At 38.2% G+C, this 18,178-nt stretch overlaps 1 protein-coding gene across 4 annotated transcripts in view; it reads right to left on the minus strand.

Annotated features, from left to right (window-relative positions):
* The window catches only part of RBM27 (RNA binding motif protein 27), a 73,806-nt gene extending 55,915 nt beyond the window's left edge, over positions 1 to 17,891 (minus strand). For 2 of the 4 annotated variants that reach the window (XM_031027995.2, XM_006733184.3), the window contains exons 1-3: positions 17,632 to 17,891; positions 5,236 to 5,354; positions 3,778 to 3,902 (exon numbers count right to left, since the gene is read on the minus strand). In XM_031027995.2, the coding sequence (XP_030883855.1) occupies positions 3,778 to 3,902; positions 5,236 to 5,354; positions 17,632 to 17,690 (303 nt within the window). In that variant the 5' untranslated portion in view covers positions 17,691 to 17,891. The remainder of the gene's footprint in view (positions 1 to 3,777; positions 3,903 to 5,235; positions 5,355 to 17,631) is intronic. The other 2 variants (XM_031027994.2, XM_006733183.3) reach the window with 1 other exon arrangement.
* Between the last annotated feature and the right edge of the window lie 287 nt (positions 17,892 to 18,178).

Consider the following 18,178-nt stretch of genomic DNA (forward strand, 5'->3'; position numbering starts at 1 on the left):
ATCATCTAAAAACTTGGGCATAGGGGCATCTGGGTGGCTCAGCTGGTTAAGCGTCTGCCTTCAGCTCAGGTCATGATCCCAGGGTCCTGGGATTGAGCCCCACATCGGGCTCCCTGCTTACTGGGGAGCCTGCTTCTCCCTCTCCTCCCCACTCATGTGCTCTCTCTTGCTATCTCTCTCTCTCAAATAAATAAAAATCTAAATAAATAAATAAATAATAAAAAAAAGAAATAAAAACTTGGGCATAAATGTTCACAGCAGCATTATTTCTAAAAGCAAAAAAAGGATTAACCACTTGCCTATCAACCCAAATATGCATCAACTGAGGACCTAAAAAAGAAAATGTGATATATCCATAAAATGGAATATTATTCAGCCATTAAAAAAATGAATACATGATACAACCAAATGAACCTTGAAAGCATTATGCTAAGTGAAAGAAAGAAGCCAGTCACAAAAGACTACAAATGGCATCACTCTGTTTACATGAAATATCCAGAATAGGCAAATCCATAAGGAAATAAAGTAGATTAGTGGTTGCCTAAGAGAGGGGTATGGGGCTGGAGGAGAAGGGCTAGAAGGTGATAGATTAATGGGTACACTGTTTCTTTTTTGGATGATGAAAACGATCTAAAATGGATCATAGTGATGGTTGCACAACTCTGAATACAATAAAAAACCACCACATTTGTACACTGTAAATAGGGGAATGGTATGGTAGGGGAGCAGTATTTCAGTAACGCTATTAAAAAGTCAGAGGGCATGCACAATACGGATGAACCTCACATAATAAGCTAATGGGGTATGTGACCAGCTCAGTTGGTGGAGCATGCTAGTCTTGATCTCGGGGTTGTAAGAAGTTCGAGCCCCACGCTGGGTGTAGAGATTACTTAAAAATAAAATCTTAAAAAAAAAAAAAAGAACTAAAAAAGGCAAAACTGTATGATTCCTTTTACATAAAATGGAAAAAAACAGGAGAAACTAGTACATGGTATTAGAGGAAAGAATAGTGGTTACCCTGGAAAGAGGGAAATGAGAAGGAATAAGGAAAAGGAAATTAAAAAAATTTTTCAGAGGTGCTGGGTGGCTCAGCCAATTAAGCAGTTAAGCGTCTGACTCTTGGTTTTGGCTCAGGACACAAACCCAGGGTCCTGGGATGGAGCCTGACGCAGGCTCTGCACTCAGTGCAGAGTCTGCTTGTCCCTCTCCTCCCCCCTCTTGCAAGTGTGTGTATGCGCGCGCACGTGCTCGCTCTCTCTAATAAATAAAATCTTAAAAAAAAGAAATTTCAACCAACCTGGTTATTTAGATTTTGATTAAAACATATGGGGAAAAATAGACATTTATGAACAATTAGAAATTTAAACACTAGGTATCTGTTAATATTTTAAGGAGTTGGGGCACCTGGGTGGCTCAGTCGTTAAGCATCTGCCTTCAGCTCAGGTCATGATCCCAGGGTCCTGGGATCGAGCCCCGCATCGGGCTCCCTGCTTGGCGAGAAGCCTGCTTCTCCCTCTCCCACTCCCCCTGCTTGTGTTCCCTCTCTTGCTGTGTCTCTCCGTCAAATAAATAAAAAATCTTTAAAAAAAAAAATATTTTAAGGAGTTATTGCTATTTTTATATAAGATAAAATATTTTAAAAGATTACTTTTAAAATATAACCTTTTAGAGATGCATATTAAGTATTTATAGATATAATGATATATCTGGGATTTGTTTCAAAATAATTTAAGAGGATGAAAACTGGCTGAAGTATAGTAAAAGACCACTGCTCATTGATCTGTAATTATTGAAGGTGAATGATTGGTATATTGAGGCTCATTTTATTATTCTGGCTTCTTTTAAATACTTTCTTTTTTTAAGATTTTATTTATTTATTTGACAGAGACACAGTGAGAGAAGGAACACAAGCAGAGGAGTGGGAGAGGGAAAAGCAGGCTTCCTGCGGAGCAGGGAGGCCGATGCGGGGCTCGATCCTAGGACCCTGGGCTCATGACCTGAGCCGAAGGCAGACGCTTAATGACTGAGCCACCCAGGCACCCCAAACCAGCTATCTTTCAAACAGATACTTCTAGTCCACTGAACTTCAATGACTGTAAAAGAGGACACATGGCACAAAAATTTTAACTTTTTATAAAAGATTTAACATATACACATACACCCAAAATTATACATTATCAAGTATGGCAGAAAAGTTTCCTCTTATTTCCATTACTTGAAGTAACATACTGGGAGCCTCTCCTATTTTAATAAGATATTATGAAACAATTACAAGGCATGAGCCAAAAGCAAAACTGTGACAGTGGTTTCGATTGATCTGAAATATAGTCATATTATGTTTTCTTTTAATGATGGATCAATTCAATCAGCCTAGTATTTTAAGATGGAGCAGAAATGACAGCTAAATGCAATACATGATCCTTAGATTGAATCCTGTGCTGGAGGAGGAAAAAAGCTATAAAAAAGGGGACACTTTTTTTGGGGGGACAAAAAGGCAGGGGGGACATTGTTAGGTCAACTGATAAAACTGAAATACAGATAGATTAAATTATTTTATTAAAATTAAATTTACTGAAACTAATAATGATACTATAGTTATCTAAGAGAACATCCTTGGGGTGCCTGTGTGGCTCAGTCGGTTAAGCATCTGACTCTTGATCTCAGCTCAGGTCTTGATCTCACGCTAGTGAGTTCAAGCCCCACAATGGAATCCACACTGGGTATGGAGCCTACTTAAAAAAAAAAAAAAAGTAATAGAACATCCTTATTCTTATGATATGCAGAGTATCATGAGATCATGATGTATCTAACTTACTCCTAGATTAAGAACATGATGATAGTCTTGGGTGTGAATATATAAAGAGAGCAAATGGGGCAAATTTTCAATAGGTGAATAAAGATAGTGCATGGAAGTTTTAGGTAGGATTCCTGTCATTTTTATGTAAGCTTAAAATTATTCCCAAATAAAAATCGTATTAATCATAATAAAAATAAAAGGTAATAAATATTTCTGTATAATAACCAACTTTTATGTGCCAGGCAGTTGATTAGGATGTGTATGTATATAAAATCTCATTTAAATGTCAATGAAGTAAGTACTACTATGATCATCATTTTCCTGATGTGAAAATGAAGCAATAAGTAACTTACTTTAGAGCACAATTTTAACTCATGCAGCCTGATTTTAGAACCCATATTCTTATCATACAACACTGTTTTGTCTATACATAAAAAGGATTACAAATGAGCTCTAAAATTTTCCCCTTGGTTCAAACAATTAGATTGCCATAAATAATCATGTTTTTGTACTTCAACATTATAAAAACATTTTTTTTCTTCACTCATTCACAATGATATTTATAACTACATTAACTATAAAAAATACTCTCTGGTAAAAAAAGAGAAAATGGTTTGTCTATTATATGGAAATGTGTTACTTAATAATGTCTCTTAAGGTTTCATCAATACTTTACTTTTAGTCAAACCTTTACATTTAACCAAGTTTTCTTTTTCTAAAATCCCTGAATAAGATTTCTCTGAATTCCTCAATATTACTAAAATTTCTCTTGGAACACTAAACAAGCTATCTGAAATTCTTCCAACATTTCAAGTCCAAAGAAATTAGAAGCCCTGATAAAGAATCTGTATCATGTACCAAACATAGAAACTTCAATCAACAGATAATTACTTTTAAAGAGGTCAACTTCCAACTGAAAATGATACTAGTAAAAATAGGATCTAAGAAGCCCCCAAAAGCAAAAGAAAACTTTGCATTACCTCTTCTTTAATTTCCTCTTTTTCTTGGACTGGTGGTTTTGGCTCAGGCTTAACTGGTTCCAGAGGTGGAAGGTAGTTCTTAGTATAGAGACTTTCGAACAGTTTATCCACAAAACCTGAAGTTTCTAAGGAGAAGAAATAGAATTTAAGTGTTGCACAAACAAAAACAGATGTTTGAAAACACACTCTATGGCAAAGCTGAGGAAAACAGGACATCTCAATACTGGTGGCAGAACTAAAAATGAGTCTAATCCTTAAGAGGAAGAATCCCATTCTTGGGTTTTGAAACTACTGTAAACTAAATAGTAGGAATTAATACGTTTGGAAAGAAAATATCCATCTAATATTGGAGAAAGTATTGGATTTTTTATGTGTAAAAAAAAAAAAGCCTTATAATTCACCAAAAACTATGTAATACTATCTTTTCAAGTGAGAAGCCATATTTACTATCTTTCCTTTCTCACGAGATATTTGAATTAAAGGGTATCTTCTCATACCAACTGTTAGATCAACCAGTAAGTGTGCATTATCCACATTCCTTTCATCTATTCAATAATATTTACTGAATACATTCTATGTGCCAAGCACCGTAGGTTCCAAGTCACCACGGTCTCAACAAAGGAAAGACAAACAGGAGGCGGGGGGGGGGGGGGAGCGATACACAAAGATAAAAAGGCAAACATATAACATGGCAGGAAGTGACAAGTGCCATGAAAAACAAAATGAACCAAGACTGGGAAGTGGAGATGATGATTAGAGGCATGAGGCACTCAGGAGAAACTACTTTGAGAAGGTAACATTTGAGAAGAGACCAGAAACCATAAGAGAAGAAACCGTTTCAAGCAAGAGTAAAATGAGTTCAAAAGCCCTGAGTTGGGAACATGTTTGCCATGCTGAAAAAAAGGCAAGGGGGAAAAGGTGGCTAGAATGGAACAAGTGAGGGGAAGTGGTAGGAGATGAGGTCAGAGAATTAGCCGGGGAGGCCTTCAGGAAGCTCTGCAGGTATGGAAAGGACTTTGGTAAGAAGATGGGAAGTTAAAGGCACAAAGAGAAGAGGATCATGCCCATCTCTTCCTGGACAGCAAGAAGCTCCAGCCAAGAGGGGAAAAAAAGAAAGTAGCTTCAGTCCTAATAAGCAGTAAGCATTAGCAGCTACATTATCCACAAGTTGTCACCCCCCAACCATCAATTAGATTTTGCCACAAGCTACAGAGGACCCATTCCCCTAAAAAGCATTAGAGTTACAAATGCTTCAACAAAGGAAAGAAGCAGAGAAGAAAAGGAAAGGGGAAGAAAGGTCTTCCCAAATACATGATAAATAATTAATAGGAATGGATATATTCAAATGTTAAAGGATGCTGACTGATTTCTTTCCTTCCAAACTTTTATTTCCAAGATTTTATACAAAATTTTAAATTTAAAATCTTAAATATGTGGCTGAAGGCACATAATAATTACCTTTTTGTAAAAAGACGTCAAGTTGATCAGCACAAAAGGCTTTCAATTCTTTCTCAGGTTTGTCCTTCTTGACCAGTGCTACAACATAGTTGGCTAAGGCTGAAGGGTCAGCATCACATCTAGTTAGACAAAGAGAAAACAAAAATTTTCAAACTTTTTTTTCAAATAGCGATGTCATTAATAAAGTCATCCCTATTTTAGAAAGATAAAGGTCTTTAAAATAAAGTGACTGCAAACAAAGGTGACTTGTATAACAGCATATACATAGTGCAAGCAAGACTGTCCTTTTCTGCTTATTTTTATAAAATTATTTGTCTATGTTCAATGTTCTAATTATACCCAGGATTTTGGACCATATGTACATTTATTTGCTCTCTCAATGGTAACAGGGAAAGGGTGGCAATTGACCCCTGAGTTGCAGGGCTGTAGAAGCACTGTTGATATCCTCAGGAACTATCTGTTGTTCCATGTGACCAACGATGAAGAACCACGGCAAGTGGGACACCTTTCCCCCATACCTTAGAGCCCCAGGCACCAGCATCTAAAAAATAGCGATCAAGTTCACTGATAATCTTCTCAGTAGCTTAAGGATCTCTTTAAAAAATAAGAACACAGGAAGGTTGACACCTTAAATATTACTGACAAACACTCTAGCAGCTATAAGCAGGAAAGAAAAAATCTGGCACCTACAAGAGAAAGAAAACAAGTGGCAGAAGGGCAGCAGGGACAACCTCTATCTACTTCTCTTTTCTTCCTAGTCAGTAATAACCTGTCTTTTGGTGGTGGTGGTTGTTTTTTTTTTAAGATTTTATTTATTTGTTTGTTTATTTATTTATTTGAGAGTGAGCGAGAGTGAAGAAGCACACGCAGGAGGAGCAGCAGAGGGAGAGATAGAAGCAGGCTCCTCGCTGAGCAGGGAGCCCGATGTGGGGCTCGATCCCAGGACTCCAGGATCACAGACTGAGCCAAAGGCAGACCACCCAAGCGCCCCAGTCACCGATCTTTCGACATTCAAAATCATCTATGCCAGGGCAACACATGTCAACTCCTGACATGTAGCAATCTTCAGATCCAATATTTTATCTACACTACAAGAAACAGAAAGCTTCTGTGCTCTAAATATACATATATATATATATATATATATATATGCATATATATACACCGGAAAAAATATTTTTTAAGTAAATAAAGCAAATTTTATAAAAAGAAAAATGAAGCATCAGCACCTTTACTTCCTTCTAGTCTATATTTTTAAAGTTTATAATTCAATAAAATAGAATTTTTTTATTGCCAATATTGCTGTGGGAAAGGCTAATTCTTTGAACATCAATGCACATTTATGCACCAAATCCAAGAGAGCAAATTTCAATGACTGTCAATCTTACAAAACTCAGAGCTAATAGGGAGCCTGGGTGGCTCAGTTGTAAAGCGTCTGCCTTCGGCTCAGGTCATGATCCCAGGGTCCTGTGATTGAGTCCCGCATCAGGCTCGCTTCTCCCTCTCCCACTCCCCCTGCTTGTGTTCCCTCTCTCGCTGTGTCTCTCTCTGTCAAATAAATAAATAAAATTAAAAAACAAACAAACAAACAACTGAAGAGCTAATAAAATAAGTTGTACTTAAGGGTCAAAGTGCACTAGGAAAGAGTGTAAGTGTGCCAGATGAGGAGCTACATATTAATAAAAACATGCAATTTAAAAGAAAGCCAGGATTTTTCTTAAGTAAAAAATGTAAATTACATTTTCAAACAGATTACCTTGGTAAACCCAACTGCTAAGTTCTAAAATGGATATACAGATCAATATAAGAAAAACAAACAATCTGACCAAAAAATGAGGGCCTAAAAAAAAAAAAAACCCGTCAACTATACTTCAATTAAACAAAGAAAAAATTTAAAAAGAAGAAAAAAAGAAAAAACTGGCAGAGTACCTGAATAGATATTTTTCCAAAAAAGACATGCAAATGGCCAACAGGCATTTAAAAAGATGACTGACATCACTAGCCACCAGGAAAATGCATATCAAAACCACAATGAGATCTCACCTCACACCTGTCAGAATGGCTATTCTCAAAAAGACAAGAGGGGTGCCTGGCGGGCTCAGTGGTTATAGCATGTGACTCTTGATCTCGGGATTTTGAGTTCAAGCCCCAGGTTGGGTGTAGAGATTACTTAAAAATAAAATCTCAAAAAAAAAAAAAAGACAAGAAATAACTGTTGGGGAGGATGTAGGGAAAAGGGAACCCTCATGCACTGCTATGGAGAACAGTATAGAGGTTCTTCAAAAAATTAAAAATAGAACTATCACATGATACAGTAATTCCACTTCTAGGTATTTACCTGAAGAAAATGAAAACACTAATTCAGAAAAACATATGCACCCTTATGTTCATCATAGCATAATTTACAATAGCCAAGATATGGAAGCAACCAAAAAATCCACTGATAGATAAAGGAATAAAGAAGATAAAGACTACATGGTATATATAATGCATTATTACTCAGCCATAAAAAAGAATGAAATCTTGCCATTTACAACAGCATGGATGGACCTATAAGGTATATGCTAAGTGTGCTAAGTCAGAGAAAGACAAACACCGTATGATTTCACTTAAATGTAGAATCTAAAAAACAAAACAAAACAGAAATGCTCATAGATACAGAAAGCAAACTGATGGCTGCCAGAGGGAAAGGGAGTTGGGGGGGGGGGGATGATGGATGAAATAGGTGAGGGGGATTAAGAGATACAATCTTCCAGTTATAAAATAAGCAAGACATGGGGATGTATTTAATAGCATAGGGAATACAGTCAATAATATTCTAATAACTTTGTACGCTGACAGATTGTAATTTGACTTATTGTGGTGACCACCATACAATATATAAATCAAATCACTGTTGTATACGTGAAACTAATCTAACACTGTATGTCAACTACTCAATCTAAAAAATACTAATAATAAATAATAAAATGAATACATAGTATGTTCAAAAATGTTACACAGGCCATGCCCACCTTGGCTAATCCATAAATCCCTTAAAACAGAAATGTGTAGAGAGATTTAATCTCACTCCTGAAAACAGTAAGGTATTTAATCAGTATAGTTCTAATGGATCTAACATTCAAATGGAAGGGAGAGGGTAAAAAAAAAAAAATCTATCACATTTCTACCTTTACGTAGAAACGTTCAGATCCTGGAAAAGGAAGATATTTTAAACAGAGAAAGAAAAGGATTTTTAAAAATAAGAATGGCAGGGGCGCCTGGGTGGCTCAGTTGGTTAAGCATCTGCCTTTGGCTCAGGTCATGATCCCCTGGTCCTGGGAATGGGCCCCTCATTGGGCTCCCTGCTCAGTGGGGAACCTGCTTCTTCCTCTCTTTGCCCTTCCCCCCACTCGTGCTCACTCGCACTCTCTCTCTCTCTCATGCTCTAATAAATGTATAACACCTTTAAAAATAAAAATAAATAAGAATGGTAGAAAGAGGCAATCTCATTTTTTCCGCTGTTAGGAGAACCTTTAAGGAGTCTCATGACCCAGTAGGTAGAAAGCTGGGTAATATGAGGTTTCTAGTGTGAAGCAGGCACAACATTCAGATTACTGGATAAATGAGGGGAGTTAAACAAACCCAGCTACCTTATACATGTATTTAGTATCCAGACTCTGAAAAACAAATGCAGAGTAAGGTTGCTCCTGATGAAACACATTTTGATGTGATGTGTTAAGCCTCATGATGAATAGTTACAAGAAGGTAAAAGAGCAAAAAAAAAAACTAGACACCAAGAAAAAAGAGTGGTCACAGATTTTTAAAAATTTGTGCAGTATGAGTGAACAACTGATTGTTAATAACTGATGTTTAGAATTCTGTACCAAATACAAAAAGCATGTTTACAGCCAAAGGAATGGGACCATTTACATTTAAGCACACTATGAAGGAAACTGCCAGTCTGAAATAATAAGTCACACCAACTGAATGGTGAAACTTAAATACACTGGGGAGTTTTATGCTGTAATTTTCTATACCTTTATGATTGTTCTTATTTATTCTTTCATCACCCCCTACTATATAATCTTTAAAAACCGACAATTATAATACTGCAGTAGCTATGGCACCAATGCTAACAGTAGCCCAACCAAACTTCCAGAAGTGTGTTCCCAAAATCTGAGCATGAGTAAGATCCTTGATAATTTACAAGACAAATGCAGGACCACTTCTTACTTCTCTTACCCCAGAGTATTTAAAGTCTTTTAGCTATTTATTTGTGACCAAAGTTTATGGAAATTCATTTTACATAACTGTAGGAATAAGAATATTTGGGAATGAAAAAGATTTTAAGATTTTGGATCCATGGCTATGGTAAATACACACATTTCTAGACAGAAAGGGGCTTCTATTATAACAAAGAGATTAGAAAACACAGTAATAGTCACCTAAAGTTACTATTCTCATATAGTCTTTAAAAGGCCTTAACAGCACAGTGAGTTATTATTCATTTTATAGATACCTAAATTTGTAAATATGTAAAGACAAATGAAGCGATCCACTCAAGATCAGGCAGAAAGCACACCTGTGGAATTAAAACTCAGCTACAATTCCACAGAGTAAAATCTATTTTATACCACATACACTTTCCTACTGTAAATCCACATGACAGTGCATTCTATGGCTCAACCAGTAGTTACCTTCCAATGAAAAGAAAGAACAAACAAAAGAAATTTCCGTAAGTTTAATGGAAATTAGAAATATGAGGACTCCTTAAAATTCACATCTTGCATAATAATGTCCTAAGAACATCTTTCAATTATCTATATTTTATTTAAAAAATAAAAGTCAACTAGAATGAATTTTCATCAGGGGACGTTAGTAGAAATATTGCCTTAAAAATGTCTTTTATCTGTAAAACCTCAAATTTGTCTTTTTCTTCCTTAATGAAATCTCCACTGCGGGTATATGACACATCTGCTATGCTGGTATATCAGCTTTACAGATTTCAGACATATACCCAATCCCGAGACCAAAGAGTAAATAAAGGTCTTTCCTTACCTTAGGCCCCAAGTCAAGAAATACTACTTAAAAATTATCAAAGTCTACTTGTTTTAGGAAAAAACCAACACTACTTAAACCTTTTCCACTTTCAGAAAAAATCTACAGGTTCTTGAATATGGGCTCAATTTTAAGTTCTACCTTGGCGTAACGTGTTCCCTCTCTCACTGTGTCTCTCTCTGTCAAATAAATAAATAAAATCTTTCAAAAAAAAAGATTTTATTTACTTGAGAGAAAGAGAGAGAGCATGCGCATGAGTGGGGGGAGGGACAGAGGGAGAAGCAGACTCCCCACTGAGCAAGGAGCCCGACAGGGCTCAATCCCAGGACCCTGGGGGATCATGACCTGAGCAGAAGGCAGACACTTAACTGACTAGCCACCCAGGCACCCCTGAAAACAGCATTATTTTTAGCAGAAAAAGAAAAGAAAAAAAAAGTCAACATAACCATTCTCATTGTTAAATGTTTATGAAATATTAGGCCTCCAAAGTGATGGTTATAAAAACAATACACAAATATGAAAAATGTTTCTGGTGTAAGGTCAAATGGAGAAATACAGATAAAAAATTTAAATTGATTCTGATTATAGCTACATGGAAGTTCATATACACAAGAGAAACTAGAAATAAATAAACACAAGTAATTTTATTAATTTTTTCTTTCTGCATTTTCTGGAATAGTACTTTTATTTTTACTTTATAAGACAAAAAGTAAATATAAAAACAAAAAGTCTGCTTCTGAGATCTGTGTTCAGATTATTCCTTTGATAAAACAATATTGGAAAAACAAGTAAAGGGAGGTGGGGGGTGCCCAGCTGGCTCAGTTGCTAGAGCAACTCTCAATCGGGGTTTTAAGTTCAAGCCCCATGTTGGGTGTTGGCTTTACTTAAAAACAAAATCTTAAAAAAAAAAAAAAAAAGAAAGAAAGAAAAGAAAAATAAGTAATATTGGAGTTGACATTTTCAAATTGTTAATGTAACTATTAAGTTCTAAGAACCTGTTAACAGATATTAAAGAGAGAGAAATAATGGCACTTCTACTTTTCAAATAAAAGTTTTCATCTTCCCCTTAATTAATTAGAGGCTTTCATGAACAGAAGAAAATACTCCTAGCTTTATTTTGGGTAAAAAACATATATATACATACATCTGTCATATGCAAACACCATTTTGATACTTGGACTATGGCTCACAGAGCAGTAGTCACCACCTAAGTATAACCTAAAAATCAGACTAGTAAAAAAGAAAAATCTAGGGGCGCCTGGGTGGCTCAGTTGGTTAAGCGTCTGCCTTCAGCCCAAGTCATGATCCCAGGGTCCTGGGATCGAGCTGCGGCAGGCTCCCTGCTCAGCGGGAACCTGCTTCTCCCGCTGCCTGCTGCTCCCCCTGCTCCTGCACTCTCTCTGTCAAATAAATAAAGTCTTTAAAAAAAAACTTATGTTTCAAATTGTCAACCAACCTACATATACATATAAGGACACTGATTCATTTAAACGTTTACTGACTGTTCACTAAATGCCAAGCATCTTACTTGGTAATGGAATTACTCTGAGCAAGACAAGGTTTGCCTTGCAGTCTAGTGGCCAAGAGATGAAAATGAAAACAAGTAATTATGGTACAAAATAACAAATGGTTAAAAAAAATTTAACAACAAAATAAGTAATAACCCTGTGAGAAGATGAGACAAAGCAGTGATACGAAACATAGAGCTATAAAAGCAACTTCTGGCTTCTAGCCTATAGCAGTTGGGCCAGGAAGAATGAAGTCAGACGTATTTAGGAGGCAGACCCAAGGACATAAGAACAAATATGTCCTTAACTTAGTATACTATAACTTGCCAAGAAGTCTTCTGGTCAAAATAAGTCCTTTTCTGTGAAACAGTTAACAGTCTCCTTAAACAAGTCCCACAGCAGTTTAGAGGCATACTAATTCTTTGAAGCCACTAACCACATTACCAGAACTTCTCAGTCTTAAGAACATACCTCCAAAATACTCATTTCATCTTTGTAGTTTATTTATCTGAGAGGTCAGGTCTCATAGCTGCTAGGTGACAATTTTTCCTCCCATTTGAGCAGCCCCAGACATTACTAATCAGAATTTAATGTGATAAGGATTGCAAATCTATGGTAGCATGTAAACTCTAGAGTTCAACCTAAGTATAACCCCTCCACAACCACTGAGCCAATAAAATGATCTCAGTCTGTGAAGCTTATTGCTGCTTATCCATCATACTCAGAGATGACAACATATTCAATCTCCTAGTGCACTTAAAAAGACTTTGATATGGACTGAATTCATAAAAGTGCACATCATGGCCATGGCTTTCCCTAGCAATTCCCAGTCCTACCTACAGGGCCAGCAGTGAGACTCTAGCTCTGGCATGCACTAGATTATTATTTTGTAAGTGACAGTAGAGCTTAACATTAGTAAGTAAAATTTTTTGCAAAAACAGTTTAATGTATTTCAAAAACCATAAAATTTCATTTATATTTAATGATTCTAAGGTACACAGGCCCTTTTTATAGTCTGCACATTAATATTCGTATCGTATCTGTGAGGTAGGTAGAAGGCTAATATGATGAACTGTTCAGAGAAAATTTAGAGAATTTCTCCGAAGTCACACAGTAAATCAGACATAGAGACAAAACTAGAAACTAAATGCCCGATTCACATAATGATGTTTTACTACAATAGACAGATGCAAGTGTCCAAAAAGTATTACAAACCCATCACTCTTTTTAAAACATATGCCAAGACAAATTTTTATAGTAAGCCAAACGAGCAGCCTTGAATTATGTGTTTATATATATTTAATATATCTAGTATAAATAAAACATTTCCCATTAAAGAACGTTTTTGGGTAGAAATGCATGTTTGTTATTGAAAAGTGCTTGCCTGAACTTTTTCTAAACTTTTAATTTCTTCAGTGATAAATATATCCCCTAGATTTACTTAGACTTTACTCTTAAAGGGCTCACATACTGAAAAGTGAGAAGTTATTTCTGATAGAAAGAAACCATGACATCTCCCAATTGCGCATAATCCCTACATAGTCTCTATGACTAAGATATCTAGGATATTTTGGAAGTGAAGGAAGATAAAGACCTCAAACAAGACTTGTGAGTTCAGTCTGTTCATGTAGCAGTAAGAAAAGAGATATAAACTTCTTGACTAAGATGGTTTCTCTCCCTTAACTGCACTGCCAACAAAAATGGTACTAGGTTTTTCCCAACCAGTTAAAGGAGTCATTTCTTCCAGGAACCCTCCTTCTGTCTTTCACCTAGTAAAAATGATAGGTCCCACATCTACAAAAGGAGTGGAATGGAAAGTAACAGATAAGCTCTACCAGCATATGATATTTCTAACTTGTCTATAGGGAATAATTACATGTAAACTGGCTTGGTTCACAAATAACCCCGCATGCCTTTGTTTCACCAGTGACAAGATGCAACATGCTTAACAATCTTTTATAAATTTAGTTAACTGTAAATTAAGCTAAATAAAACACACGACAGTGGATCACACGCAGAGATAGTATGAATCCAACATATCCACTGCAACTCCATTATCTGAAAACCTAACAACTGCTCTGAAATGCTATGTTTTAACAACATGCCAATCTGCCATGAAAATTTTCTTCAATTTGGAATATGCAAAAAGTAAATTTACAAATACAACCCATTTTAGTATATCATCTATTACATTTTAGGGTATCTAAACAAACAAAAAATAATCTCCCATGACAACATACTAAGAATGAAAATATGTGGGTGCCTGGGTGGCTCAGTCAGTTAAACGATGCCTTCAGCTCGGGTCCTGATCCCACGGTCCTGGGATCGAGTCCCACACCGGGCTCCCTGCTCAGCGGGGAGTCTGCTTCTCCCTCTGCCCCTCCTCTACTCATTCTCTCAATCTTGCTCTCTCTCTCAAATAATAAATAAATAAAATCTTAAAAAAAAAGAATGAAAATATGTACGATATCGGCATTTGCTATCTCTTTCCTTTTTTTTGCATTTGTTATTTCTTATTACCACTTCCATCCAAAACCATTAGTTATATGAGTTAAAAATTAGTACTTTTATTTTGTACTTCTAGGAAAGCCACCTATATTATTAAAGTTTAAAGTGATTTTTTTGCTCTTTTTAACCCTAAAAAAGTAACGAATTTTTTTTAAAGCATGATGTGTGCTTTCAGTTGAACATGTAACTCAAAACAAATGGGGAAACCAAATTCAATCACTTTAAAGATACTTTTTACCCATGAAAATTACAGAATATCTATAAATTTATCAGTATAAACAGCCAAAAAAAGCCAAGAGAAAACACTATTGGGAGGTTTAATAAGTTCCTACCCAAACTAAATTTCCACATTAAGAAAAAAACCAGGGGTGCCTGGGTGGCTCAGTCAGTTAGCAGCTCCCTTTGGCTCAGGTCATGATCCCAGGGTCCAGGGATAGAGCCCGTAATCAGGCTCCCCGCTCAGCAGGGAGTCTGCTTTTCTCTCTCCCTCTGCCCCTCACCTCACTCGTGCGCGCTCTCTCTCAAATAAAATCTTAAAAAAGAAAAGGGGTGCCTGGGTGGCTTAGTCGTTAAGCGTCTGCCTCCGGCTCAGGTCATGATCCCAGGGTCCTGGGATCAAGCCCCGCATGGGGGTCTCTGTTCAGTGGGAAGCCCGCTTCTCCTTCTCTCACTCCCCCTGCTTGTGTTCCCTCTCTCACTGTATCTCTCTCTGTCAAATAAATAAATAAAATCTGTAAAAAGAAAAGAAAAGGAAAAAAAAACAAAAACCACTACCCAGCGGGCACCTGGGTGGCTCAGTTGGTTGGGTGACTGCCTTCGGCTCAGGTCATGATCCTGGAGTCCCGGGATCGAGTCCCGCATTGGGCTCCCTGCTCGGCGGGGAGTGTGCTTCTCCCTCTGACCCTCTCCACTCTCATGCTCTCTCTATCTCATGCTCTCAAATAAATAAATAAAATCTTTAAAAAAAAACAAAAACAAAAAAAAACCACTACCCAGAATAAAACATTTTAGGGAGCTTACAAAAGAAGGGCAATTAACTATAAGGTTAAAACTTGAAGCCTTCTATCAAAGACACACATATTTAACTCTTTTAGAAGGATCTCTACTAATAAACTCAGAGCCTGTATGCAAAATTGTTGCACACACACACACAAGGGTTTATGTTAAATAAATAACATGAAGGTAAAGAATTTTTAAACACAGACCTTTTTCCTTTTTCTTTTTTTTAGCCTGTTCCATATACGATCATTTTCACTACATCTATTTCCTTTGTTTCCCACCTTTGTCACAATCCATCTCCACTGCTGTGTTCCAAAACTATACTGTAGAAAAAGTATGATGCACACTCAAGAGACCCATATTCTTCTACAAAACTTTCAAGTAGACCATCACTAATATAAAACCCAAAAGTCCTAGTGTACTTTCATTCATACCTGTATTCTACTCACATACTCCTAATCCTCAGAATGTACATAGCACTTCAGACATCAAAACTCCCCTAATGCTGTCTCCTTTAACCAGCCTACCTTCAAAAGGCTGACACATCGAACTACAGGTGACTCTCTTCCTAGGTGTTAACATCCAAGAAATCAAAGTAGCAAAACAACAACAAAAAGAATTAACAAGATTTCTCAGGAGGACCAGGAAATAGATAATCGGGGAAGTAGCGGTCTCCCAAGAGCCCCAACTTTACCATACCTCCATCCCTTCCAAACTATCCCTTATTTCCACCTCTGAAAAACTCAGTTTTTTTCACTAAAACGATCTAATCTAATGAAGCATAGCCTGCCCACCTCTTCCTCTTCTACCCCGTTTCCTTTAGTCAGTAAGTCCTCACCTCTAATAGAATAACTAAGCAGGGGCGCCTGGGTGGCTCAGTTGGTTAAGCGACTGCCTTCGGCTCAGGTCATGATCCCGGAGTCCTGGGATCGAGTCCCACATCAGGCTCCCAGCTCAGTGGGGAGCCTACTTCTCCCTCTGACCCTCTCCCCTCTCATGCTGTTTCTCTCTCTCTCTCTCTCATAAATAAATAAATAAAATCTTTAAAAAAAAAAAAAAAAGAATAACTAAGCAGTAGAAATGAGGAGAGGGCAGGAAATGATCCCTTCCCTTCCCTTTCCATGCCTTCTTTCCCAGGAGAGTTAGATATCATCTCTCTCCCAATCCTCCCTTCACCATTCCCTCTCTTCCCTGTATGGGAGATCTCAGAAACTACATACCCCAGTATCTCAAGTAAACACAAAACAATCCTACCCTCCTAAAATGGTTATAAAACAAGCAAACAAAGCTGGTACCTCTGCTATCCCTTTGAAGCGTCCCAATATTTCTACAGCTAATACTAGCGAAATATTTTTTAAAAACGAGCCCTTCTCATTTTTTTTAGCTCCTCAACAAAAATCCTACACCTCAATATCCTCAGTTGCCCTCACAATCCTTCAACAATATTTACAAAACTCTTACTCTTTCTGCTACCCTTTTATTCTTCCAATAGCTATAACTAAAAACGCTTACAGGCTTCAGTTATACAACCCTTTCAAATATCCCTCCAATAATACTAAATACCAGAGTAGCCCTTTCAACCCTTAAAATTTTAAACCCCTATTTTTTCCAACCCTTAATGGTATTTAGAAGTTATTAGTCCTCCTAGCACTAACAACTCCTGGATAATATTTTAAAATCCCTTCATATCCTTGTTATCATATTTAACAGCTTTCCAGTAATTCCCAAAAACACTTCAATGCCCACATATCCCTTTCAACCACCCCATGTTTCTCAAATCCTTCAAAATTCTTGAACCCTTAGAGCTCATCAATAATCGCTAAAAAGCCCTCAATGTCCCTACTATTCTTTTCTGCCCTCACGTTTTTAAAAGGCCCTCGATACTCCGCTTCTGGATCTTTTAGTCCCGTACTAATATTGGTTAATAAAGCCCTCGACACCCTGCTACACCCTTCGAGATCCCAATATTCACATTTAAAAATCCCTCGATAGCCTTGCGATCTCTCGCAGTTCTCAAATACCAAAATTTTAAATTCCCTCACTATTCCTACTACCCCTTCCAGCACCGCAATATTTATATTTTAAAAGCCCTCGCCGTCCTTGCTGCCCCCCACCCCCCACTCCGGTCCCACAGCCACACCGCCTCTACGCCCCTGGCTCTCGCTCCCCCCGCCACCGCCCCCCCCACAATGGTGATAGTACTACAGAGAAGACGTCGCCGGGACCTCCCGACCGCGGCCCCTCCGCTCCGCCCTCCCCCAGGCCGCCTCCCCTCCCCCCACGCCCCCGCGGGCCCCCAACGCCCACGTTCGCCGGCCCTGGCCCAGCCTGGCTCACTCACATCGGCTCCAGTAACTTGGCCAGCCAGGACTTGAGGGCATCCACATCCTCTATAAGCATGGTGCAGGGAAGGCGGGCTCGGCCGCCGCTCTTGTTCAGGCCTGCCGCGGGTCTCCCCTCGCCGCCTCCTCACGACCTCTTCACAGCTCCCGGTGCCCTAGCCCACCGGGCATCTTAGGAGACTTCAACCTACTCCCCCGGCCGGGGCCTAACAGGAACTAACCCAAGAGCCCTCACTCAACCTAGCCCGACGGCTCAGGCGGGCGGGAGATAGCGTCGAGTGGCGGGCGCAAAAACCAATAGAAGTAAGAGGGCCGTGCGCGCAAAGCCAATGAAAAGGCTCGCTCGCCCCGCCGGCCGGCCGTACCCAGTTAAGGAGGAGGGATATAGCAAGGTAGGTGGAGAGCTTACGTGAACTCCTGGTGCAAGATGGTATCTTGGAGAAGGTGCTGTGCCTCTTAAAGGGGCCACGGCTCCTTTTTTGACCACGCCGCCGCCCGCCGCGACATACGGTGTCTGCTGCTGGGAGTGCCTGGGGGAACCCGGCG

This window comes from Leptonychotes weddellii, chromosome 7 (genome assembly GCF_054177405.1).
Source record: "Leptonychotes weddellii isolate Sample4059 chromosome 7, ASM5417740v2, whole genome shotgun sequence".
Taxonomy (NCBI): Eukaryota; Metazoa; Chordata; class Mammalia; order Carnivora; family Phocidae; genus Leptonychotes; species Leptonychotes weddellii.